This window comes from Bombina bombina, chromosome 1 (genome assembly GCF_027579735.1).
Source record: "Bombina bombina isolate aBomBom1 chromosome 1, aBomBom1.pri, whole genome shotgun sequence".
Classification (NCBI taxonomy): Eukaryota; Metazoa; Chordata; class Amphibia; order Anura; family Bombinatoridae; genus Bombina; species Bombina bombina.
The window spans coordinates 593,230,041-593,255,591 of record NC_069499.1 but is presented as its reverse complement, the minus strand read 5'-3'; the positions used below and the strand labels follow the sequence as shown (position 1 = coordinate 593,255,591).

The window sequence follows — 25,551 nt, the reverse complement described above, 5'->3', positions numbered from 1 at the left end:
GCTATAGATGTAAATTTCCCCTGGCTGACCTATTCCACATGTTTTATGCATGTCCAAAAACTGTTAAGTTATGGAAGCAAGTGGAATACTGGTTAAATAGATTTTTGCCAGATAGGGTATCACTTAAGCCATCAGATATTTTTTTTTGGTCCATCATCATATCCAGAATAAATCTCTGATTAATACAGTTATCTTACTAGTTAGACAGATGATTTTAAGAGTATGGAAGGATAAAAATGTGCCTGGTATAGCTTCGGTTATTCGCAATATTCAATATCAAATGGTGCTAGAACAATATGATCCACTAATCTTTGAAGAAAAAAAAGAAAAAAAATACCTTGCAAAATGGGACAAAGTAATACTGGGTCTGCCTAGAGAGGTTCAGCTACAGATTTTAGGATATTTTCGCAAGTCACCAGACTTTTTACTATTAATACTATCGGATAGATATCCAGATTTTTGGAGACAATATTTATTTTGAGGTCGGGGGTGGGGGGGGAAGGAGGGAGAGCACGGGAGACACATAACTCTTGTTGTTTTTTTGTTTTGTTTTTTGTTTTGTTTGTTTTTTTTTTCTTTCCCCCGAAAGAAAAGCATCTTAAATGTAATATCATTTATTATATTGAACTTTTTATCCTAACGTCTGTTAAAATCTATTATAGAGCGAGACCATCTATATAAATATCTTTGTTTTGTGTGGCCTTGTAGGCATAAGCCCTATTATAGTTTACAAAGTCTGGTCAAGATATAGCTCAGATAACGATGTTAGTGATAGCTATGATATCAAATAAATTGTCAAGTGTCTTTTAAAGATTTATCTACTTTAGGGTTCTTATAACGTTGCCCTTTGATAACGTAACACATGGTAAGGTATGTTATGTACGCTATGATATCCTTTTCTGATCGTATTAATAAAATTAAGCATGGGAAGATAAAGGAAAATGTTGACTTCTCAAAAGGATGTTAATTGATATTGAAATGCCCCATTTTGATAAGTTTTGTTTAGCTACTGTGTTAATGGTAATAATCAAGGTACTTGTATTATTTCCTGTTGCTTTTTCTTCTGTTATTTTTACTCTCTATTATTTTGTCTGAACATATTTTTTTTTTTTTTTTAACAATAATAAAAAGATGTAAAAAAAAAAAAGAATTTTAATAGCAGATGACCATATTTAATGACTATTTGCCTGATTACTTGATTTTGAATAGCCTACATGTTTGCTTCTGCAGTAATCTAGATCAGTGATTTTCAACCTTTTTTTGCCGTGGCACACTTTTTTACATTAAAAAATCCTGCGACATACCACCATCCCAAAATTTTACAAAATCACAAATTGTAGCCTAATGCAGCATATATACAGTGTGTATATATATATATATACATATATATATATATATACACACACACTGTACTGTGCTGTCATGCCTCCTACAAACTATACATGACATATTGACATTCATTCACAAACAATAATAATGATTGTCTGTGAATGAATGTCAATATGCCATGGTTGTAAATGATACCTGATGAGCCCAGAATAAAAAACAAATAAAATTTAAAAAATATGTCACACTGTTGTCAGTCTGCCGCGGCACACCTGAGGATCTCTCACGACACACTAGTGTGCCACGGCACGCTGGTTGAAAAACATTGATCTTGATTATGAACTTGTCCTGGGTGCCTTATCATATAGTGAGGTTTAAAGGGACATGCCACCCACATTTTTTCTTTTACGATTTAGAAAGAGAATGAAATTTTAAACATCTTTCTAATTTACTTATATTATCTAATTTGTTTTATTCTCTTGATATTCTTTGATAAAAAAAAGCATATCTAGATATGCTCACTAGCTGCTGATTGGTTGCTGCACATAGAAGCATCATGTGATTGGCTCACCATGTGCATTGCTTTTTCTTCAACTAAGGATATTTAAAAAATGAAGCAAAATAAATAATGGAAGTAAATTGTAATGTTGTTTACATTTCTATTCTCTATCTGAATCATGAAAGAAAGATTTTGGGTTTAGTGGCCCTTTAAGTGAATTTGTCTTTTACTGTAGTGGCACCTGACTTGTCTGTTTTTGCAGGCTTATTCAGTAGTGAGAGTTCAGTGCCCCCCCCCCTTTTTCTCTCTCTCTAAAGCTCTTGCCAAATTGTGTCAGTCCCCTATTTGTATGCAGACATTTTTGTTAATTTCACATGTTAATCTACTGATTCTTTCTCTAGGTTAAAGTTTTTGGTGAAGAAATGGCAAAAGACTAACCGAAAAGGCGAAAATATAGTGCAGAGCTCTGTTCTTCTTCCACAAGGTAAATCAGTTGATAATCAGTTGCAGGCCATCGTTCTGCTTTTCTCTTGTTAAGTGTAGTCAGTCCACGGGTCATCCATTACTTATGGAATATATCTCTTCCCCAACAGGAAGTTGCAAGAGGATCACCCAAGCAGAGCTGCTATATAGCTCCTCCCCTCACATGTCATATTCAGTCATTCTCTTGCAACCTAACTAAAGATAGGTCGTTGTGAGAGGTCTGTGGTGTTTTTTAACTTAGTTTATTTCTTCAATCAAAAGTTTGTTATTTTAAATGGCACCGGAGTGTGCTGTTTGTTCTCAGGCAGCATTAGAAGAAGAATCTGCCTGCGTTTTCTATGATCTTAGCAGACGTAACTAAGATCCACTGGCTGTTCTCATCTGAGGAGTGAGGTAACTTCAGAAAAGGGGAATAGCATGCAGGGCCCCCCCTGCAAACGAGGTATGTGCAGTAAATTATTTTTCTGAGGAATGGAATTGACTGAGAAAATACTGCTGATACCAATGTAACGTAAGTTCAGCCTTAAATGCAGTGATAGCGACTGGTATTAGGCTGATGAGTGTGTGTACACTGAATGTATTTTTCTAAGGAATGGAATTGACTCTGAAAATACTGTTAATACTGAAGTAATGTATGAGCCTTAACTGCAGTAAAAGCGACTGGTAGCAGGCTTATTAATAACACTTCATTACTTTTAAAATGTATGTTCAAAACGTTTACTGGCATGTTAATCGTTTTTTGTGAGGTACTTGGTGATAAAACTTATTGGGGCATGATTTTTACCACATGGCTATCTTTGTTTTCTGCATAGAAACAGTTAACTGAGCTTCCCCACTGTTGTAATATGAGTGGGAGGGGCCTATTTTAGCTCTTTTTTGCGCAGTAAAAATTCAGTCACAATCTGCCTACTTCATCCTCCATGATCCAGGACGTCTCTAGAAAGCTCAGGGGTCTCCAAAATTCATTTTGAGGGAGGTAATCAGTCACAGCAGACCTGTGACAGTGTGTTTTGACTGTGATAAAAACGTTAATTATTAAATTGTTATCCGTTTTTGGGTATTAAGGGGTTAATCATCCATTTGCTGGTGGGTGCAATCCTTTGCTAACTTAATACATTTACTGTGAAAAATTGGTTGCTATAACTAATTTGGTTCATTGTTATTTCAACTGTGACAGCTTTTTGTGCTTCTTAAAGGCACAGTAGCGTTTTTTATATTGCTTGTAAATTTATTTAGAAAAGTATTTCAAAGCTTGCTAGTCTCATTGCTAGTCTGTTTAAACATGTCTGACACAGATGAATCTCTTTGTTCACTATGTTTAAAGGCCAATGTGGAGCCCAATAGAAATTTGTGTACTAATTGCATTGATGTTACTTTAAATAAAAGTCAATCTTTACATGTAAAGAAATTATCACCAGACAACGAGGGGGAAGTTATGCCGACTAACTCTCCTCACGTGTCAGTACCTTCGCCTCCCGCTCAGGAGGTGCGTGATTTTGTGGCGCCAAGTACATCAGGGAGGCCCTTACAAATCACTTTCAAGACATGGCTACTGTTATGACAGAAGTATTATCTAAATTGCCAGAATTAAGAGGCAAGCGCGATAGCTCTGGGTTAAGGACAGAGCGCGCGGATGATGTGAGAGCCATGTCAGATACTGCGTCACAGTTTGCAGAACATGAAGACGGAGAGCTTCATTCTGTGGGTGACGGATCTGATCCAGGGAGACTGGATTCAGAGATTTCTAATTTTAAATTTAAGCTTGAGAACCTCTGCATATTGCTAGGGGAGGTATTAGCGGCTCTGAATGATTGTAACACGGTTGCAATTCCAGAAAAATTATGTAGGTTGGATAGATACTATGCGGTACCGGTGTGTACTGACGTGTTTCCTATACCTAAAAGGCTTACAGAGATTATTAGCAAGGAGTGGGATAGACCTGGTGTGCCTTTTTCCCCTCCTCCCATATTTAGGAAAATGTTTCCTATAGACGCCGCCACACAAGACTTATGGCAGACGGTCCCTAAGGTGGAGGGAGCAGTTTCTACTTTAGCTAAGCGTACCACTATCCCGGTGGAGGATAGTTGTGCCTTTTCAGATCCAATGGATAAAAAATTAGGTTACCTTAAGAAAATGTTTGTTCAACAAGGTTTTATCTTACAGCCCCTTGCATGCATTGCGCCTGTCACTGCTGCGGCGGCATTCTGGTTTGAGTCTCTGGAAGAGGCCATTCGCACAGCTCCATTGGATGAAATTATGAACAAGCTTAAAGCACTTAAGCTAGCTAACGCATTTGTTTCTGATGCCGTCGTACATTTAACCAAACTTACGGCTAAGAACTCCGGATTCGCCATCCAAGCACGCAGAGCGCTATGGCTTAAATCCTGGTCAGCTGACGTGACTTCTAAATCTAAATTGCTTAATATTCCTTTCAAAGGGCAGACCTTATTCGGGCCCGGCTTGAAAGAAATTATAGCTGACATTACGGGAGGTAAGGGCCATGCTCTACCTCAGGACAGGGCCAAATCAAAGGCCAAACAGTCTAATTTTCGTGCCTTTCGTAACTTCAAGGCAGGAGCAGCATCAACTTCCTCCGCTCCAAAACAGGAAGGAGCTGTTGCTCGTTACAGACAGGGCTGGAAAGCTCACCAGTCCTGGAACAAGGGCAAGCAGGCCAAGAAACCTGCTGCTGCCCCTAAGACAGCATGAAGAGAGGGCCCCCTATCCGGAAACGGATCTAGTGGGGGGCAGACTTTCTCTCTTCGCCCAGGCTTGGGCAAGAGATGGCCAGGATCCCTGGGCGTTTGAGATCATATCTCAGGGATATCTCCTGGACTTCAAAACTTCTCCTCCACAAGGGAGGTTTCATCTTTCAAAGTTATCAGCAAACCAAATAAAGAAAGAGGCTTTTCTACGCTGTGTACAAGACCTCTTACTAATGGGGGTGATCCACCCAGTTCCGCGGGCGGAACACGGGCAAGGATTCTATTCAAATCTATTTGTGGTTCCCAAGAAAGAGGGAACCTTCAGACCAATCTTGGACTTAAAAATCCTAAACAAATTCCTAAGAGTTCCATCATTCAAAATGGAAACTATTCGAACCATCCTTCCCATGATCCAAGAGAGTCAGTACATGACCACAGTGGACTTAAAGGATGCCTACCTTCACATACCGATTCACAAGGATCATTATCGGTACCTAAGATTTGCCTTCCTAGACAGGCATTACCAGTTTGTAGCTCTTCCCTTCGGATTAGCTACGGCTCCAAGAATCTTTACAAAGGTTCTGGGCTCACTTCTGGCGGTACTAAGACCTCGAGGCATAGCGGTGACTCCGTACCTAGACGACATTCTGATACAAGCGTCAAGTTTTCAAACTGCCAAATCTCATACAGAGATAGTTCTGGCATTTCTGAGGTCGCATGGGTGGAAGGTGAACGTGGGAAAGAGTTCTCTATTACCACTTACAAGGGTTCCCTTCCTAGGGACTCTTATAGATTCTGTAGAGATGAAAATTTACCTGACGGAGGCCAGGTTATCAAAACTTCTAAATGCTTGCCGTGTCCTTCATTCCATTCCACACCCGTCAGTAGCTCAGTGCATGGAAGTAATCGGCTTAATGGTAGCGGCAATGGACATAGTACCATTTGCGCGCCTGCATCTCAGACCGCTGCAATTGTGCATGCTAAGTCAGTGGAATGGGGATTACTCAGATTTGTCCCCCCCTGCTAAATCTGGATCAAGAGACCAGAGATTCTCTTCTATGGTGGCTTTCTCGGCCCCATCTGTCCAAGGGGATGACCTTTCGCAGGCCAGATTGGACGATTGTAACGACAGACGCCAGCCTTCTAGGTTGGGGCGCAGTCTGGAAATCCCTGAAGGCTCAGGGATTATGGACTCAGGAGGAGAAACTCCTCCCAATAAATATTCTGGAGTTAAGAGCAATATTCAATGCTCTTCTAGCTTGGCCTCAGTTAGCAACTCTGAGGTTCATCAGATTTCAGTCGGACAACATCACGACTGTGGCTTACATCAACCATCAAGGGGGAACCAGAAGTTCCCTAGCGATGTTGGAAGTCTCAAAGATAATTCGCTGGGCAGAGTCTCACTCTTGCCACCTGTCAGCGATTTACATCCCAGGCGTGGAGAACTGGGAGGCGGATTTTCTAAGTCGCCAGACTTTTCATCCGGGGGAGTGGGAACTTCATCCGGAGGTCTTCGCTCAACTGATTCATCGTTGGGGCAAACCAGATCTGGATCTCATGGCGTCTCGCCAGAACGCCAAGCTTTCTTGTTACGGATCCAGGTCCAGGGACCCGGGAGCGGTGCTGATAGATGCTCTGACAGCCCCTTGGGTCTTCAACATGGCTTATGTGTTTCCACCATTTCCGATGCTTCCTCGATTGATTGCCAAGATCAAACAGGAGAGAGCATCTGTGATTCTGATAGCGCCTGCGTGGCCACGCAGGACCTGGTATGCAGACCTAGTGGACATGTCGTCCTGTCCACCATGGTCTCTGCCTCTGAGACAGGACCTTCTAATTCAGGGTCCTTTCAACCATCCAAATCTAATTTCTCTGAGGCTGACTGCATGGAGATTGAACGCTTGATTCTATCAAAGCGTGGCTTCTCGGAGTCGGTTATTGATACCTTAATACAGGCTAGGAAACCTGTTACCAGAAGAATTTACCATAAGATATGGCGTAAATATTTATATTGGTGCGAATCCAAGAGTTACTCATGGAGTAAGGTTAGGATTCCTAGGATATTGTCTTTTCTACAAGAGGGTTTAGAAAAGGGCTTATCTGCTAGTTCGTTAAAGGGACAGATTTCTGCTCTGTCTATTCTTCTACACAAACGTCTGGCAGAAGTTCCAGACGTTCAGGCTTTTTGTCAGGCTTTAGCTAGGATTAAGCCTGTGTTTAAGACTGTTGCTCCGCCGTGGAGCTTAAACTTAGTTCTTAACGTTCTTCAAGGCGTTCCATTTGAACCCCTTCATTCCATTGATATCAAGCTGTTATCCTGGAAAGTTCTGTTTTTGATGGCTATTTCCTCGGCTCGAAGAGTCTCTGAGTTATCTGCCTTACATTGTGATCCTCCTTATCTGATTTTTCATCCAGACAAGGTAGTTCTGCGTACTAAACCTAGGTTCTTACCTAAGGTAGTTACTAACAGGAATATCAATCAAGAGATTGTTGTTCCATCATTGTGTCCTAACCCTTCTAAAAAGAAGGAACGACTTTTGCATAATCTGGACGTAGTCCATGCCCTGAAGTTCTATTTGTAGGCAACTAAAGATTTTCGTCAAACTTCTTCCCTGTTTGTTGTTTACTCTGGACAGAGGAGAGGTCAAAAGGCTTCTGCTACCTCTCTCTCTTTTTGGCTTTGTAGCATAATACGTTTAGCCTATGAGACCGCTGGACAGCAGCCTCCTGAAAGGATTACAGCTCATTCTACTAGAGCTGTGGCTTCCACCTGGGCCTTTAAAAATGAGGCCTCTGTTGAACAGATTTGCAAGGCTGCAACTTGGTCTTCACTTCACACTTTTTCAAAATTTTACAAATTTGACACTTTTGCTTCTTCGGAGGCTATTTTTGGGAGAAAGGTGCTTCAGGCAGTGGTTCCTTCCGTTAAAAGTTCCTGCCTTGTCCCTCCCTTCATCCGTGTACTTTAGCTTTGGTATTGGTATTCCATAAGTAATGGATGACCCGTGGACTGACTACACTTAACAAGAGAAAACATAATTTATGCTTACCTGATAAATTTATTTCTCTTGTAGTGTAGTCAGTCCACGGCCCGCCCTGTCTTTAAGGCAGATCTAAATTTTAATTAAACTCCAGTCACCACTGCACCCTATGGTTTCTCCTTTCTCGTCTGGTTTTGGTCGAATGACTGAATATGACATGTGAGGGGAGGAGCTATATAGCAGCTCTGCTTGGGTGATCCTCTTGCAACTTCCTGTTGGGGAAGAGATATATTCCATAAGTAATGGATGACCCGTGGACTGACTACACTACAAGAGAAATAAATTTATCAGGTAAGCATAAATTATGTTTTTGTATTTGTTCCTACACAACTGTTGTGTACTTAAAAATGCTTCTTCACAAATAAATTAAAAGGTTTGTAAGTATTGAGTTATCAAGATTTAAACTTAAAGCTTGACACATTTATGTAGATTCTAGGAGCCAAATCTAATGTATTAATTTTATCTTAAAAGGACAGTAAAGTCTACATGAAAGGGGCAGTGTATCCTAAATTTGTCTCCCCATTAATTTATTCCCAATGATCCATTTTACCTGTTTGGGTGTATTAAATTGTTTACAAATATCAAATTTATCTTTATTTCAGCATTTGAAATAACAGCTTTTGCCCGTGATATCTGTACCTATTCTGAAAGTTTCTATACATAAGTATTGGCTATAGAACAGCACTGTATACATAGCCAACAGAAGAAATTATACTCATTGTGGGGGTTAGGAGAGATAAGTAATAAAATGTTAATTTCCCATTGTTCTTTCTAAGTATTGCAGTTTGGTATACAGACATAGATAATTTAAAGAAGTGTATGTGTGTACGTCTCTGTATACTGGGTACTCCTCTTTGAATGTAAGCAACCACTGTAGTGCACATCATATTAGCAAAACTAATTATTTTCCTTATAGACAAAGGGATTATAACCCTGTCGCTATCAAAAATACAATATCTGACTTTTTCAGAGTTGCTACATTGTAGCCATTTACAAGACACTAGATCTATAATTCTGGAATTTTTTTCTTTTTTTTCTTTTTTTTTTAAAAAATTACAAAGGACAATGAATAATCCATTGTTCATGTTTCCCTTACTATTAAAGCTAATGATGTGGGGGGAAATAGAACTTTTCTTAAATACATGTGTCTGGTTTACTTCCTGATATTTGTTTATCTTTGTAATGTTTAGTTTAGGCTGTGGAAGATTTATTAAAAATGAAATGTCAAGTGCATTGTAACAGAAAATATGGCTAGATGAGCTTTGTGTTTATAAAAGAAGAAAATGAAAGTGTTATATATGTGTATATATACAGGTTACCATTCAATCAAATAGTTTGTTCAGTCAAAACTGGATTCTATATCATCAAAAAGATCAGGAAGGAAAAGTATATTTCTGCTTCAAAACTACATGCCAAATAGTTATAAACCTTCATTTCTTTCCAATAGCATGGAGAGTCCACGATTCCATTCAGTTACTGTTGGGAATTCAGCTCCTGGCCACCAGAAGGAGGCAAAGACAACCCAGCAAAGCTTTAAGAATCCCTCCCACTTCCCATTATCCCCAGTCATTCTTTGCCTTAATGAAACCAGGAGGAGTGCGAAGATAGGTGCTCTGAAGTCCTTTATGGGTAGCTTCCCTTCTAGTAGGGCTGGGGAAATGCTGTGTCCATGTAATCCTATTGAGTAAGAGTTTTGGTAGCTGTTGGAGGCCGCGGAGTAGACTCTGTTATCTATCCTAACACCCCACCTGGCAACCAGGGTTAGTTACTCTGCTTTGCTTTTAATCTCAGGTCCCTGTCAGAAGTCTGGATGAAGCTGACAGACCTGGAAGTGCTGTGACTGCTCCACAGCAGAAAACTCTGGAGGGTAAGTCCTTTTTATTAACATATCTGGGACCCTAATATTCTTGAATAGAGGATTACACAGAAGGAAGGACTGATATGTTATTCATGGCCAGGTGGATCCTGCTTCTCCTCATGAGGTGTCTGTACATTTTATTTAAGATATACCCGCATGTATGGTTTATTTTGTGACCTGAGCAGCTACCTGGCTCCCAGCCAGAGACAGGAACTCACCGCTACATTTTCCTGGTTTCTAGTGGTAATTGGGTCAGTCCTATGATAGTTGTGAGTGGGTGTCAAATCTAATAGACTAGTGGGTAATGTGCAGTTAATATATTAGCCCTGACTGCGACATTTTAGCTGCGCAATTTCAGGCGCTTTTTAACTGCCACTAGTTTTTTGTTTTGTTTGTTTTTTTCAACTATAGGACAGATCTCTTTACTCTGGCAGATGCCTATATGTAAAGGGGATATAGTTCCTGTTGCTATTTTGCCCGTATGTGTAAGAAATGCTAAGGGCTTCTCTGCCACTTATTATTTTAAAGTCCCTTTAGTCTTGGTCGCTTCACCATATATGGCGATCCTATCAAGGCAGGTGGCTTATTCAGACCTGCTGCGTGCATTTGCAGTGACTTGTTTAGAGGGGGTGAGTGTGTTCCTCATTGAAGCGCTGTGGGGTTTTTATGGTGTGTGATTTCACATTGTTCGTTTCCCCCCTTCAGCAGCGGCACCTCCGTCTGCATTCTTTGAGAGGAGGCTACCGCTGGTTGATTGATGGGTCCTGAAGGGCTAGAATCTGATCTCCTACCTCTTATGAAGAGGTTAGTATTCAGTGTAAGGGATCGCTTGAGTGCCTGTGGATCAGACAGTAGAGTCTGCAGCACCATTTTCTGTTTCCTGTAGCGCGCTACGAAACGGCTATTTTCCACTATTAGCAGTGCAAGCCTCATGAGAGTAGCGATCTCAATAATTTTTTATTAGGGATGTTGCATTTATCCCTTTTTGTAATTCTCACGCTGTGTGGGATCTAACTTATTTTCTGTACTTCGTTCAGTACTGGTTTATATTGTTCGGGGTTAATTTTTTCCCTGGTCTTTGCACCCTATTTAATATGCATCAGATTCTGACTTTTAAAGTGCTTTGATAACTGGTAGGAATTTTTATCCTCCGCTTTTAAAGCGGTATCCTATATTTCCTAAAGTTTAGGAAATTTCCTCTGGCTTTTTTAATTCTAGAAGCTTCAACTTTTTAGTACATAATTTTGTAATGTTCATGTACAAAGGATTTGTGATGCTCATTTGAGGGTTGAGACTTTATTCTTGTACTAAAGGTATTTAATCTAATGCAGATATTTTTCTTTCTTTTAATCATCGAAAGAATAATACCTTTTTGTTACCTTATTCCGTGCCCTGAGCTATAGTGATGCACTATTGCAGTCTTTGTTTTACAGTGCTATGAATTTTTATAGCCGGTAAACATTTAGTACATGTTGTTTCTGACCTAGTTGTGGTTCAAACTCATTTTTGGTTTGGGTCAGTTCTTCGTGAATTAGGTGTTAATTAATCACCTTAATTTTCAACCTTCATAGTGCTTTGATAATCAGTGGGGATTTTTATCCTTCTACCTTTTTAAAAAGTTTGTAATCTCTCTCATATTGAGGTGATTTATACTAATGTCTGTGACATCATGTATTGCCCTATGTAACATATATCTATTTCTTAGTGTTCTTAGGACACTAATATGTTTATATTTGTTACCCTATTTTATGTACATGGGCGCAATAATATAACCTCTCTCATATTGAGGTGATTTTGGCTAATGTCTGTGACATCGTTTCTTGTCCTATGTAACATATATAGATATTTCTTAGTGATATATACTGTATAATATTTCTTAGTGATATTAGGACACTAATATGTGTTTTTTCTTTTTTTTTTAGTTTTCAAAGCTTCATTGTAAATTGAATTTGAAATACAAATTTCCAAAAAAAACATTGGAATATATGGTACAATAATAATAAACATTCTTACGTATACCAATAAGTAACACACTTTTTTTCACAAGCATTCATGTGTGGTACTGTACTAAAATGAACAAATCCTAGGAAATGTAGATATGAATTTATGAATCATGAATAGAATAGTCTTTTAAGAGGAGGGGTGGGAGGAAAGGGAAGGGAGAGAGGGTAACAGGCTCTTATCTTTTAGTTTTTAAGAGACTATAGCTAGGATCCAGAGAATACTTCATGAGAACCTTAGGGTGCCAATTAATGTTAAATAAGGTAGCCCTATCTACCCAAATTAGTTCATATAGATCAATCTTGTTTAGAGTAAAGAATACATTTCTTTCCATTGAGTTAAAGGGACACTGAACCAAAAAAAAATTATTTTGTGATTCAGATAGAGCATGCAATTTTAAGTAACTTTCTAATTTACTCCTATTATCAAATTTTCTTCATTCTCTTGTTATCTTTATTTAAAAAGCAAGAATGTAAGTTTAGATGCTGGCCCATTTTTTTTTAACAACCTGGTTTGTTGTTGCTGATTGGGGGATTAATTCACCCACCAATAAACAAGTGCTGTCCATGGTCCTGAACCAAAAAAAAGCTTAGATTCCTTATTTTCAAAAAAAAGATAGCAAGAGAACGAAGAAAAATTGATAATAGGGATAAATTAGAAAGTTGCTTAAAATTGCGTGCTCTATCTGAATCACGAAAGAAAAAATTTGGGTTCAGTGTCCCTTTAATGTATGCCAGGATGTCCAGGATAGAGTTCCAAGCTGGAGAGCTGTCTTTTTTCCAGGCTCTTGCTATAGCTAATTTCATGGCAGAAAAAAGATAAATATAAAGATAACTCTGGTGTTTAGGGAGGGGGGTGTAACTCTATATGTAGTAGAGCTGTTTCTGGGGTCTTTGGTACGTGGATCCCTAATCTAGATAAAGTTATGGAAACCATGTTCCATAGCAACTTGAGTTTGGGACAACCCCACCAAATATGAGGTCTAGGAATCAGATTTAGTTTAAACAGTCTCATAGGTACAAAGTACCAATGAGCAAGTAGTTTGTAAAATGTTTCAAGAAGAGTCGTGCAATGAATGGCTTTAGCGGTAAGGTCAAAGGATTTGGACCAAGTTTGTGGTGGGAAAAAAGGGTGTAAAATAGTCTTCCCATTTGAATATATGGAATGCTTTATTGTCTGGGATTGCTCCTTCCATGACAAGGTAATGTTGAGACAGAGGCTTATGAAGTTTCCCGCCTCTTTGCCACCTGGCTTCCCAAGTGCTCATGTGACGAGGGGATGATGGGTAAAAACCCCATAATCTAAGGATGCTTTTAAGTCTAGTGTATTTGAATTGTAGTCTAGGGGGAACAGCCTGGGAGCCGGATAACTAAGATAGGGGGGGAAACTTTTTTGGGCATGGGTAACCATCAAATAAGATACCTGTACCAGACCTAGATTAGACCAGGCGTTGGGGTCGGAGTCAGGAAGGCCCAGGAGGAGACCTGTAGTGGAATAGATGGGAGATGGGTGCTGGGCAACCCCCGAGTAATGTCTTAATTTGTCCCAAGAGTATAAGCATTCTAGGATTATGCTGTTCTCTATATTTAAATTTCGGCGGCAGTGTGGGGGGACCCAAATAATGTTGCGTGGGTGAACATGGTTGGGAAGAGATGCCTGCTCCAGCACGCTCCACTTGCTTGTGAGTTTTTTTGTACCCCATTGTGATATGTGAGTTAGCATGGCTGCTTCATAATATCTAAAAACAGGAGAGGCAATACCCCCATATGATTTAGGGAATTTAAGGATTTTGTGGGCAACTCTGGCAGGTTTCCCTTGCCAGATATATTTGGTGAATCCACTTTGGAATTGCATTAACAAATACTGTGGAAGTCTAATGGGGAGGTACCGGAAAAGGTAAGTTCATTTTGGCAAGAAGGACATCTTGGGAGCAGTAATCCTTCCCAACCATGAGATAGCCTGAAAGTTCCATTTGGTCACTAAAGTCCGCAATTCTGTTAAGAGGAAATTGTAGTTATCACAAATTAGTTGTGTAGTGTTGTTAGAAATATAAATCCTTAATGTTATCTTTTTTCCAGTTAAAGTCATAAGTTTGTACTAAGTCAGGTATAAAGTCTGAAGGGTAACCCCAGGAATATAGTTCCGTTTTTGAAGGGTTCAGTTTATAATAGGACATATCACCAAATAATTTCAGTAGGGACAATAGGGATGGGATAGTGTCTTTGGGAGAGGAGGTAAAAATGGTGATAGCAATTTTATGAGAGGTACCATGTAAAGTGATTCCCTGTAAAGTGGACTCTTGGCGGATGATTTCGGCAAGGGGTTCTGTAGCAAGAGCAAACAGTAGAGGAGACCAAGGACAACCCTGTCTTGTGCCATTAGTGAATGAAAAGGGAGCAGAGCAGAATCCCATACCCCTGACTCTTGCTGTGGGGGATGAATAGAGTGCCTGTATAGGGGATTGTGTTTTTTCTGGGAAACTAAAAACCTCAAGAACCTCCAAAAGTATTCCCAACGAACACGATCAAAAGCCTTACTTTCATGTAATTGGCAAGAGTTCATGAGCTAGTGACGTATGGGATATACAATCCTACCAGGAGGGGCAAAGTTTCCCAAACCTCAAAATGCCTAAAATACACCCCTCACCACACCCACAATTCAGTTTTACAAACTTTGCCTCCTATGGAGGTCGTGAAGTAAGTTTGTGCTAAGATTTCTACGTTGATATGCGCTTATCTGCTTTTTTGAAGCCCGTTTCCTCTCAGAGTACAATGAATGTCAGAGGGATGTGAAGGGAGTATCACCTATTGAATGCAATGGTTTTCCTCACAGGGATCTATTTCATAGGTTCTCTGTTATCGGTCATAGAGATTCATCTCCTATATCCCTTTTCAGATCGACTATATACTTTCATATTCCATTACCTCTACTGATAACCGTTTCAGTACTGGTTTGGCTATCTGCTATATGTAGATGGGTGTCTTAAGTAATAAAAACATACTTACCTGAAGACACTCTCAGCTATGGTTTAGCACTTTATGTATTGATATAAAGTTTTAAATATATGTATTGTACTTATATTTGCCATGATTCAGGTTTCAGTATATTTCCTTTTGCAGACTGTCAGTTTCATATCTGGGAAATGCATTTTTTATGGAAATTTATTTCTTACCTGGAGTTCAGTCTTTTTTCAATTGTCTGTCATTTTCAAATTTGCGGACAGAATTAGGCTCTCGAAGGGCGCAAAATGCTAAAGTTTATTGCGTCATTCTTGGCGAGAGATTTTTTGGCGCAAAGTTATGTTAGTTGACGCAAATTCAGCATTTCCGGCGTCTTAGTTGACGCCGGGTCCTTTCACAAGGTTGCGTCATCTAGTGTGTCGTTTCCCGATGTATTTGGCTCCAAAAAAAAATGTTTCTCTTTGTTGTGCGTCATACTTGATGCAAAATATTTTCATTATTTAAGACCCCATTCTTTTTTGCCTCCTGCCTTTTTCTATGTCAAAGGGCTATGCTGTTTGCATTTTTTCCCATTCCTGAAACTGCCATATAAGGAAATTGATAATTTTGCTTTATATGTTGTTTTTTTCTCTTACTTTTGCAAGATGTCTCAATCTGATCCTGTCTCAGAAATCACTGTTGGAACCCTGCGGCCTGATAACAGTTCTACCAAAGCTAAGTGCATTTGTTGTAAACTTGTGGAGGTTATACCTCCAGCTGTGGTTTGTAATAGTTGTTATGATAAACTTTTATATGCAGAGAATGTATCCATCAGTAGTAGTTCATTACCTGTTGCTGTTCCCTCAACATCTAAAAGAATTTATTTCTGATTCTATTCAGAAGGCTTTGTCTGCCATTCCGCCTTTAATAAATGTAAAAGGTCTTTTAAAACTTCTCATAAGGTTGATGAAATTTCAAATGACCAGCAACATACTGATTTATTCTTCTCTGATGAGGATCTATCTGATTCAGAAGATCCTGCCTCAGATATTGACACTGACAAATCCTCTTATTTATTTAAATTGGAGTATATTCGTTCTTTGTTAAAAAGAATTGTTGATTACATTGGATATGGAGGAAACAAGTCCTCTTGTAATTAAAACTAGTAAACGTTTAAATTCTGTTTATAAACCACCTGTGGTTCCAGAGGTTTTTCCATTTCTGATATGATTTCTAAGGAATGGAATAAGCCTGGTACTTCTTTTATATCTTCTTCAAGGTTTAAAAAATTGTATCCTTTGCCAGAAGTTAGATTGGAGTTTTGGGAAAAGATCCCCAAAGTTGATGGGGCTATCTCTACTCTTGCTAAACGTACTACTATTCCTACGGAAGATAGTACTTCTTTTAAAGATCCTTTAGATAGGAAACTTGAATCTTATCTAAGGAAACCTTATATTCAGGTCATCTTCTTAGGCCTGCAATTTCTTTGGCTGATGTTGCAGCTGCTTCAACTTTTTGGTTGGATACTTTAGCGCAACAAGTATTGGATCATGATTTGTCTAGCATTGTTAAGTTGGTTCAACATGCTAATAATTTAATTTGTGATGCCATTTTTGATATTATCAAAATTGATGTTAAATCTATGTTTTTAGCTGGAAGAGCTTTATGGCTCAAATCTTGGAATGCTGATATGACTTCTAAGTCCAGATTGCTATCTCTCTCTTTCCAAGGTAATAAATTATTTGGTTCTCAGATGGATTTAATAATTTCAACTGTTAATGGGGGGAAGGGAGTTTTCTTTCATGTAATTAGCAAGAGTCCATGAGCTAGTGACGTATGGGATATACATTCCTACCAGGAGGGGCAAAGTTTCCCAAACCTCAAAATCCTATAAATACACCCCTCACCACACCCACAAATCAGTTTTACAAACTTTGCCTCCTATGGAGGTGGTGAAGTAAGTTTGTGCTAGATTCTACGTTGATGTGCGCTCCGCAACAGGTTGGAGCCCGGTTTTCCTCTCAGTGTGCAGTGAATGTCAGAGGGATGTGAGGAGAGTATTGCCTATTTGAATACAATGATCTCCTTCTACGGGGTCTATTTCATAGGTTCTCTGTTATCGGTCGTAGAGATTCATCTCTTACCTCCCTTTTCAGATCGACGATATACTCATATATATATATATATATATACCATTACCTCTGCTGATTTTCGTTTCAGTACTGGTTTGGCTTTCTACAACATGTAGACGAGTGTCCTAGGGTAAGTAAGTCTTATTTTCTGTGACACTCTAAGCTATGGTTGGGCGCTTTTTTTATAAAGTTCTAAATATATGTATTCAAACATTTATTTGCCTTGACTCAGGATGTTCAACATTCCTTATTTTCAGACAGTCAGTTTCATATTTGGGATGATGCATTTGAATCAATCTTTTTTTCTTACCTTAAAATTTTTTTACTTTTTCCCTGTGGGCTGTTAGGCTCGCGGGGGCTGAAAATGCTTCATTTTATTGCGTCATTCTTGGCGCAGACTTTTTTGCCGCAAAAAAATCTTTTCTGTTTCCGGCGTCCTACGTGTCGCCGGAAGTTGCGTCATTTTTTGACGTTCTTTTGCGCCAAAAATGTCAGCGTTTCGGATGTGGCGTCATTTTTGGCGCCAAAAGCATTTAGGCGCCAAATAATGTGGGCGTCTTATTTGGCGCTAAAAAAATATGGGCGTCGCTTTTGTCTCCACATTATTTAAGTCTCATTTTTCATTGCTTCTGGTTGCTAGAAGCTTGTTCTTTGGCATTTTTTCCCATTCCTGAAACTGTCATTTAAGGAATTTGATCAATTTTGCTTTATATGTTGTTTTTTCTCTTACATATTGCAAGATGTCTCATGTTGCATCTGAGCCAGAAGATACTTCAGGAAAATCGCTGCCTGGTGCTGGAACTACCAAAGCTAAGTGTATCTGCTGTAAACTTTTGGTAGCTGTTCCTCCAGCTGTTGTTTGTATTAAATGTCATGACAAACTTGTTAATGCAGAAAATATTTCCTTTAGTAAAATACCATTACCTGTTGCAGTTCCATCAACATCTAATGTTCAGAGTGTTCCTGATAACATAAGAGATTTTGTTTCTGAATCTATTAAGAAGGCTATGTCTGTTATTCCTCCTTCTAGTAAACATAAAAAGTCTTTTAAAACTTCTCTTTATCCAGATGAATTTTTAAATGAACATCATCATTCTGATTCTAATGATTCTTCTGGTTCAGAGGATTCTGTTTCAGAGGTTGATGCTGATAAATCTTCATATTTATTTAAAATGGAATTTATTCGTTCTTTACTTAAAGAAGTCCTAATTGCATTAGAAATTGAGGATTCTGGTCCTCTTGATACTAAATCTAAACGTTTAGACAAGGTCTTTAAATCTCCTGTAGTTATTCCAGAAGTTTTTCCTGTTCCTGGTGCTATTTCTGAAGTAATTTCCAGGGAATGGAATAAATTGGGTAATTCATTTACTCCTTCTAAACGTTTTAAGCAATTATATCCTGTGCCGTCTGACAGATTAGAGTTTTGGGACAAAATCCCTAAAGTTGATGGGGCTATCTCTACCCTTGCTAAACGTACTACTATTCCTACGGCAGATGGTACTTCCTTTAAGGATCCTTTAGATAGGAAAATTGAATCCTTTCTAAGAAAAGCTTATTTGTGTTCAGGTAATCTTCTTAGACCTGCTATATCTTTGGCGGATGTTGCTGCAGCTTCAACTTTTTGGTTGGAAACTTTAGCGCAACAAGTAACAGATCATGATTCTCATAACATTATTATTCTTCTCCAACATGCTAATAATTTTATCTGTGATGCCATTTTTGATATTATCAGAGTTGATGTCAGGTTTATGTCTCTAGCTATTTTAGCTAGAAGAGCTTTATGGCTTAAAACTTGGAATGCTGATATGTCTTCTAAATCGACTCTACTTTCCCTTTCTTTCCAGGGTAATAAATTATTTGGTTCTCAGTTGGATTCTATTATCTCAACTGTTACTGGTGGGAAAGGAACTTTTTTACCACAGGATAAAAAATCTAAGGGTAAAAACAGGGCTAATAATCGTTTTCGTTCCTTTCGTTTCAACAAAGAACAAAAGCCTGATCCTTCATCCTCAGGAGCAGTTTCAGATTGGAAACCATCTCCAGTCTGGAATAAATCCAAGCCTTCTAGAAAAGCAAAGCCAGCTTCTAAGTCCACATGAAGGTGCGGCCCTCATTCCAGCTCAGCTGGTAGGGGGCAGATTACGTTTTTTCAAAGAAATTTGGATCAATTCTGTTCACAATCTTTGGATTCAGAACATTATTTCAGAAGGGTACAGAATTGGTTTCAAGATAAGACCTCCTGAAAAGAGATTCTTTCTTTCCCGTGTCCCAGTAAACCCAGCGAAAGCTCAAGCATTTCTGAAATGTGTTTCAGATCTAGAGTTGGCTGGAGTAATTATGCCAGTTCCAGTTCTGGAACAGGGGCTGGGGTTTTATTCGAATCTCTTCATTGTACCAAAGAAGGAGAATTCCTTCAGACCAGTTCTGGATCTAAAAATATTGAATCGTTATGTAAGGATACCAACATTCAAAATGGTAACTGTAAGGACTATCCTGCCTTTTGTTCAGCAAGGGCATTATATGTCTACAATAGATTGACAGGATGCATATCTGCATATTCCGATTCATCCAGCGTACTATCAGTTTCTGAGATTCTCTTTCCTAGACAAGCATTACCAGTTTGTGGCTCTGCCGTTTGGCCTAGCAACAGCTCCAAGAATTTTTACAAAAGTTCTCGGTGCCCTTCTATCTGTAATCAGAGAACAGGGTATTGTGGTATTTCCTTATTTGGACGATATCTTGGTACTTGCTCAGTCTTCACATTTAGCAGAATTTCATACGAATCGACTTTTGTTGTTTCTTCAAAATCATGGTTGGAGGATCAATTCACTAAAAAGTTCATTGATTCCTCAGACAGGGGTAACCTTTTTGGGTTTCCAGATAGATTCAGTGTCCATGACTCTGTCTTTGACAGACAAGAGACGTCTAAAATTGATTTCAGCTTGTCGAAACCTTCAGTCACAATCATTCCCTTCGGTAGCCTTATGCATGGAAATTCTAGGTCTTATGACTGCTGCATCGGACGCGATCCCCTTTGCTCGTTTTCACATGCGACCTCTTCAGCTCTGTATGCTGAACCAATGGTGCAGGGATTACACAAAGATATCTCAATTGTACGACACTCTCTGACGTGGTGGACAGATCACCATCGTTTAGTTCAGGGGGCTTCTTTGTTCTTCCGACCTGGACCTGGACTGTAATTTCAACAGATGCAAGTCTTACAGGTTGGGGAGCTGTGTGGGGGTCTCTGACAGCACAAGGGGTTTGGGAATCTCAGGAGGTGAGATTACCGATCAATATTTTGGAACTCCGTGCAATTTTCAGAGCTCTTCAGTCTTGGCCTCTTCTGAAGAGAGAGTCGTTCATTTGTTTTCAGACAGACAATGTCACAACTGTGGCATACATCAATCATCAAGGAGGGACTCACAGTCCTCTGGCTATGAAAGAAGTATCTCGAATTCTGGTTTGGGCGGAATCCAGCTCCTGTCTAATCTCTGCGGTTCATATTCCAGGAATAGACAATTGGGAAGCGGATTATCTCAGTCGCCAAACGTTGCATCCGGGCGAATGGTCTCTTCACCCAGAGGTATTTCTTCAGATTGTTCAAATGTGGGAACTAACAGAAATAGATCTGATGGCTTCTCATCTAAACAAGAAACTTCCCAGGTATCTGTCCAGATCCCGGGATCCTCAGGCGGAGGCAGTGGATGCATTATCACTTCCTTGGAAGTATCATCCTGCCTATATCTTTCCGCCTCTAGTTCTTCTTCCAAGAGTAATCTCCAAGATTCTGAAGGAATGCTCGTTTGTTCTGCTGGTAGCTCCAGCATGGCCTCACAGGTTTTGGTATGCGGATCTTGTCCGGATGGCCTCTTGCCAACCGTGAACTCTTCCGTTAAGACCAGACCTTCTGTCGCAAGGTCCTTTTTTCCATCTTGATCTCAAATCCTTAAATTTAAAGGTATGGAGATTGAACGCTTGATTCTTGGTCAAAGAGGTTTCTCTGACTCTGTGATTAATACTATGTTACAGGCTCGTAAATCTGTATCTAGGGAGATATATTATAGAGTCTGGAAGACTTATATTTCTTGGTGTCTTTCTCATCATTTTTCCTGGCATTCTTTTAGAATTCCGAGAATTTTACAGTTTCTTCAGGATGGTTTAGATAAAGGTTTGTCCGCAAGTTCCTTGAAAGGTCAAATCTCTGCTCTTTCTGTTATTTTTCACAGAAAGATTGCTAATCTTCCTGATATTCATTGTTTTGTACAAGCCTTGGTTCGTATAAAACCTGTCATTAAGTCAATTTCTCCTCCTTGGAGTTTGAATTTTGAATTTGGTTCTGGGGGCTCTTCAAGCTCCTCCGTTTGAACCTATGCATTCATTGGACATTAAATTACTTTCTTGGAAAGTTTTGTTCCTTTTGGCCATCTCTTCTGCCAGAAGAGTCTCTGAATTGTCTGCTCTTTCTTGTGAGTCTCCTTTTCTGATTTTTCATCAGGCTAAGGCAGTGTTGCGAATTTCTTTTGAATTTTTACCTAAGGTTGTGAATTCCAACAACATTAGTAGAGAAATTGTAGTTCCTTTATTATGCCCTAATCCTAAGAATTCTAAGGAGAAATCATTGCATTCTTTGGATGTTGTTAGAGCTTTGAAATATTATGTTGAAGCTATTAAGAATTTCTGAAAGACTTCTAGTCTATTTGTCACCTTTCCGGTTCTAGAAAAGGCCAGAAAGCTTCTGCCATTTCTTTGGCATCTTGGTTGAAATCTTTAATTCATCATGCCTATGTTGAGTCGGGTAAAACTCCGCCTCAGAGGATTACAGCTCATTCGACTAGGTCAGTTTCTACTTCCTGGGCGTTTAGGAATGAAGCTTCGGTTGATCAGATTTGCAAAGCAGCAACTTGGTCTTCTTTGCATACTTTTACTAAATTCTACCATTTTGATGTGTTTTCTTCTTCTGAAGCAGTTTTTGGTAGAAAAGTACTTCAGGCAGCTGTTTCAGTTTGAATCTTCTGCTTATGTTTTCATTTAAACTTTATTTTGGGTGTGGATTATTTTCAGCAGGAATTGGCTGTCTTTATTTTATCCCTCCCTCTCTAGTGACTCTTGCGTGGAAAGATCCACATCTTGGGTAGTCATTATCCCATACGTCACTAGCTCATGGACTCTTGCTAATTACATAAATTCATTTCTTTCATATTAGCAAGAGTACATGAGGCCCACCCTTTTTTTGTGGTGGTTATGATTTTTTTGTATAAAGCACAATTATTCCAATTCCTTATTTTTTATGCTTTCGCACTTTTTTCTTATCACCCCACTTCTTGGCTATTCTTTAAACTGATTTGTGGGTGTGGTGAGGGGTGTATTTATAGGCATTTTGAGGTTTGGGAAACTTTGCCCCTCCTGGTAGGAATGTATATCCCATACGTCACTAGCTCATGGACTCTTGCTAATATGAAAGAAATGAATTTATCAGGTAAGTTCTTACATAAATTATGTTTTTTTGCCCCAGGATAAAAAACCTAAGGGTAAATCTAAAGCTTCTAACCGTTTTTGTTCCTTTCAACAAAATAAGGAACCGAAACCTAATCCTTCACCCAAGGAATCTGCTTCCAATTGGAAGCCTTCTTCAAATTGGAATAAATCCAACCCAGAGATCAAAACCAGCCCCCAAGTCCGCATGAAGGTGCGGCCCTCTTTCCAGCTCAGCTGGTAGGGGGCAGATTAAAAAAATTTCAAAGATGTTTGGATCAATTCGGTCCAAAATCATTGGATTCAGAGTATTGTCTCTCAGGGTTACAGAATAGGATTCTGAGTAAGACCGCCTGTGAGAAGATTTTTTCTTACGCATTCCTGTAAACCCAGTAAAGGCTCAGGCTTTCCTGAAGTGTGTTTCAGACCTGGAGTTATCAGGGGTAATCATGCCAGTTCTGTTTCAGGAACAGGGTCTGGGGTTTTATTCAAATCTATTCATTGTCCCAAAGAAAGAAAATTCATTCAGACCAGTTTTGGTTCTAAAGATTTTGAATCGATACGTAAGAGTACCAACTTTCAAAATGGTGACTATAAGGACTATTCTGCCTTTTGTTCAGCAAGGGCATTATATGTCCACAATAGACTTACAGGATGCATATCTTCATATTCCGATTCATCCAGATCACTATCAGTTCCTGAGATTCTCTTTTCTAGACAAGCATTACCAATTTGTTGCTCTTCCTTTTGGCCTAGCGACAGCTCCAAGAATCTTTTCAAAGGTTCTAGGTGCCCTGCTCTCTGTAATCAGAGAGCGGGGTATTGCGGTGTTTCCTTATTTGGACAATATCTTGGTACTCGCTCAGTCTTTACGTTCTGCAGAATCTCACACGAATCAACTAGTGTTGTTTCTTCAAAGACATGGTTGGAGGATCAATTTACCAAAAAGTTAGTTGATTCCTCAGACAAGGGTAACCTTTTTAGGTCTCCAGATAGATTCAGTGTCCATGACTTTGTCTCTAACAGACAAGAGATTTTTGAAATTGGTTACAGCATGTCGGAAACTTCAGTCTCAGTCATTCCCTTCAGTAGCTATCTGCATGGAAGTTTTAGGTCTCATAACTGCAGCATCGGACTTAATCCCCTTTGCTCGTTTTCATATGAGACCTCCAGCTTTGTATGCTGAACCAATGGTGCAGGGATTATACAAGGATATCACAATTAATATCCTTAAATCCCAATGTTCGACTTTCTCTGACTTGGTGGTTAGATCACCATCGTATAATTTTAGGGGCCTCTTTCGTCCGTCTGTCCAACCTGGACTGTGGTCAAAACAGATGCAAGTCTTTCAGGTTGGGGAGCTGTTTGGGGATCTCTGACAGCACAAGTGGTTTGGAAATCTCAAGAGGCGAGATTGCCAATCAATATTTTGGAACGTGCGATTCTCAGGGCTCTTCAGTTTTGGCCTCTGTTGAAGAGAGAACCGTTCATTTGTTTTCAGACAGACAATATCACAACTGTGGCATATGTCAATCATCAGGGTGGGACGCACAGTCCTCATGCTATGAAAGAAGTATCTTGGATACTTGTTTGGGCGGAATCCAGCTCCTGTCTAATTACTGCAGTTCATATCCCAGGTATAAACAATGGACAAGCAGATAACCTCAGTCATCAGACTTTACATCCAGGAGTATGGTTTTTCCACCCAGATGTGTTTTCTCTAATTGTTCAGATGTGGGGGCTTCCAGAAATTGATCTGATGTCATCTCATTTAAACAAAAAACTTCCCAGGTACCTGTCCAGGTCCAGGGATCCTCAGGTGGAAGCAGTGGATGCATTGACACTTCCTTGGTGTTATCAACCTGCTTATATTTTCCTGCCTCTAGTTCTTCTTCCAAGAGTGATCTCCAAAATCATCATGGAGCAATCGTTTGTGCTGCTGGTAGCTCCAGCATGGCCTCACAGGTTTTGGTATGCGTATCTTGTTCGGATGTCCAGTTGCCAACCTTGGCCACTTCCACTAAGGCCAGACCTTCTATCTCAAAGTCCGTTTTTCCATCAGGATCTCAAATCGTTAAATTTGAAGGTATGGAAATTGAACGCTTAGTGCTTAGTCATAGAGGATTTTCTGACTTGGTAATTAATACTATGTTGCAGGCTCGTAAATCTGTTTCTAGAAAGATTTATTATCGAGTTTGTAAGACTTAAATTTCATGGTGTTCTTCTCAGAAATTCTCTTGGCATTCTTTTAGAATTCCTAGGATTTTACAGTTTCTTCAGGATGGTTTGGATAAAGGTTTTTCTGCAAGTTCCTTGAAAGGAGAAATCTCTGCTCTTTCTGTTTTATTTCACAGATAGATTGCTAAACTTCCTGATATTCATTGTTTTGTGCAGGCTTTGGTTCGTATCAAGCCTGTCATTAGATCAATCTCTCCTCCTTGGAGTCTTAATTTAGTTTTGAAGGCTTTACAGGCTCCTCCGTTTGAGCCTATGCATTCTTTGGACATTAAACTGCTTTCTTGGAAAGTATTGTTTCTTTTGGCCATCTCTTCTGCTAGAGTTTCTGAATTATCCGCTCTCTTGTGAATCTCCTTTTCTGATTTTTCATCAGGATAAGGCGGTTTTGTGGACTTCATTCAAATTCTTACCTAAGGTTGTGAATTCTCACAACATTAATAGAGAAATTGTTGTCCCTTCCTTGTGTCCTAATCCTAAGAATTTTTTGGAGAGATCCTTACATTCTTTGGATGTGGTCAGAGCTTTGAAATATTAAGTTGAAGCGACTAAAGATTTCAGGAAGACTTCTAGTCTATTTGTTATATTTTCTGGTTCTAGGAAAGGTCAGAAGGCTATTGCTGTTTCCTTGGCTTCGTGGTTAAAGCTTTTGATTCATCAAGCTTATTTGGAGTTGGGTCAAGCCCCGCCTCAGAGAATTACAGCTCATTCTACTAGATCAGTCTCCACTTCATGGGCTTTTAAGAATGAAGCTTCAGTTGATCAGATTTGCAAAGCAGCAACTTGGTCTTCTTTGCATACATTTACTAAATTCTACCGATTTGATGTATTTGCTTCTTCGAAAGCAGTTTTTGGTA

General features: G+C 39.3%; 1 protein-coding gene across 2 annotated transcripts in view; it reads left to right on the top strand.

The window, feature by feature from the left end:
- The window catches only part of PCNT (pericentrin), a 470,255-nt gene that overhangs the window by 382,833 nt on the left and 61,871 nt on the right, over positions 1 to 25,551 (top strand). For both annotated transcript variants that reach the window (XM_053698889.1, XM_053698888.1), the window contains one exon: positions 2,227 to 2,309. In XM_053698889.1, the coding sequence (XP_053554864.1) occupies positions 2,227 to 2,309 (83 nt within the window). The remainder of the gene's footprint in view (positions 1 to 2,226; positions 2,310 to 25,551) is intronic.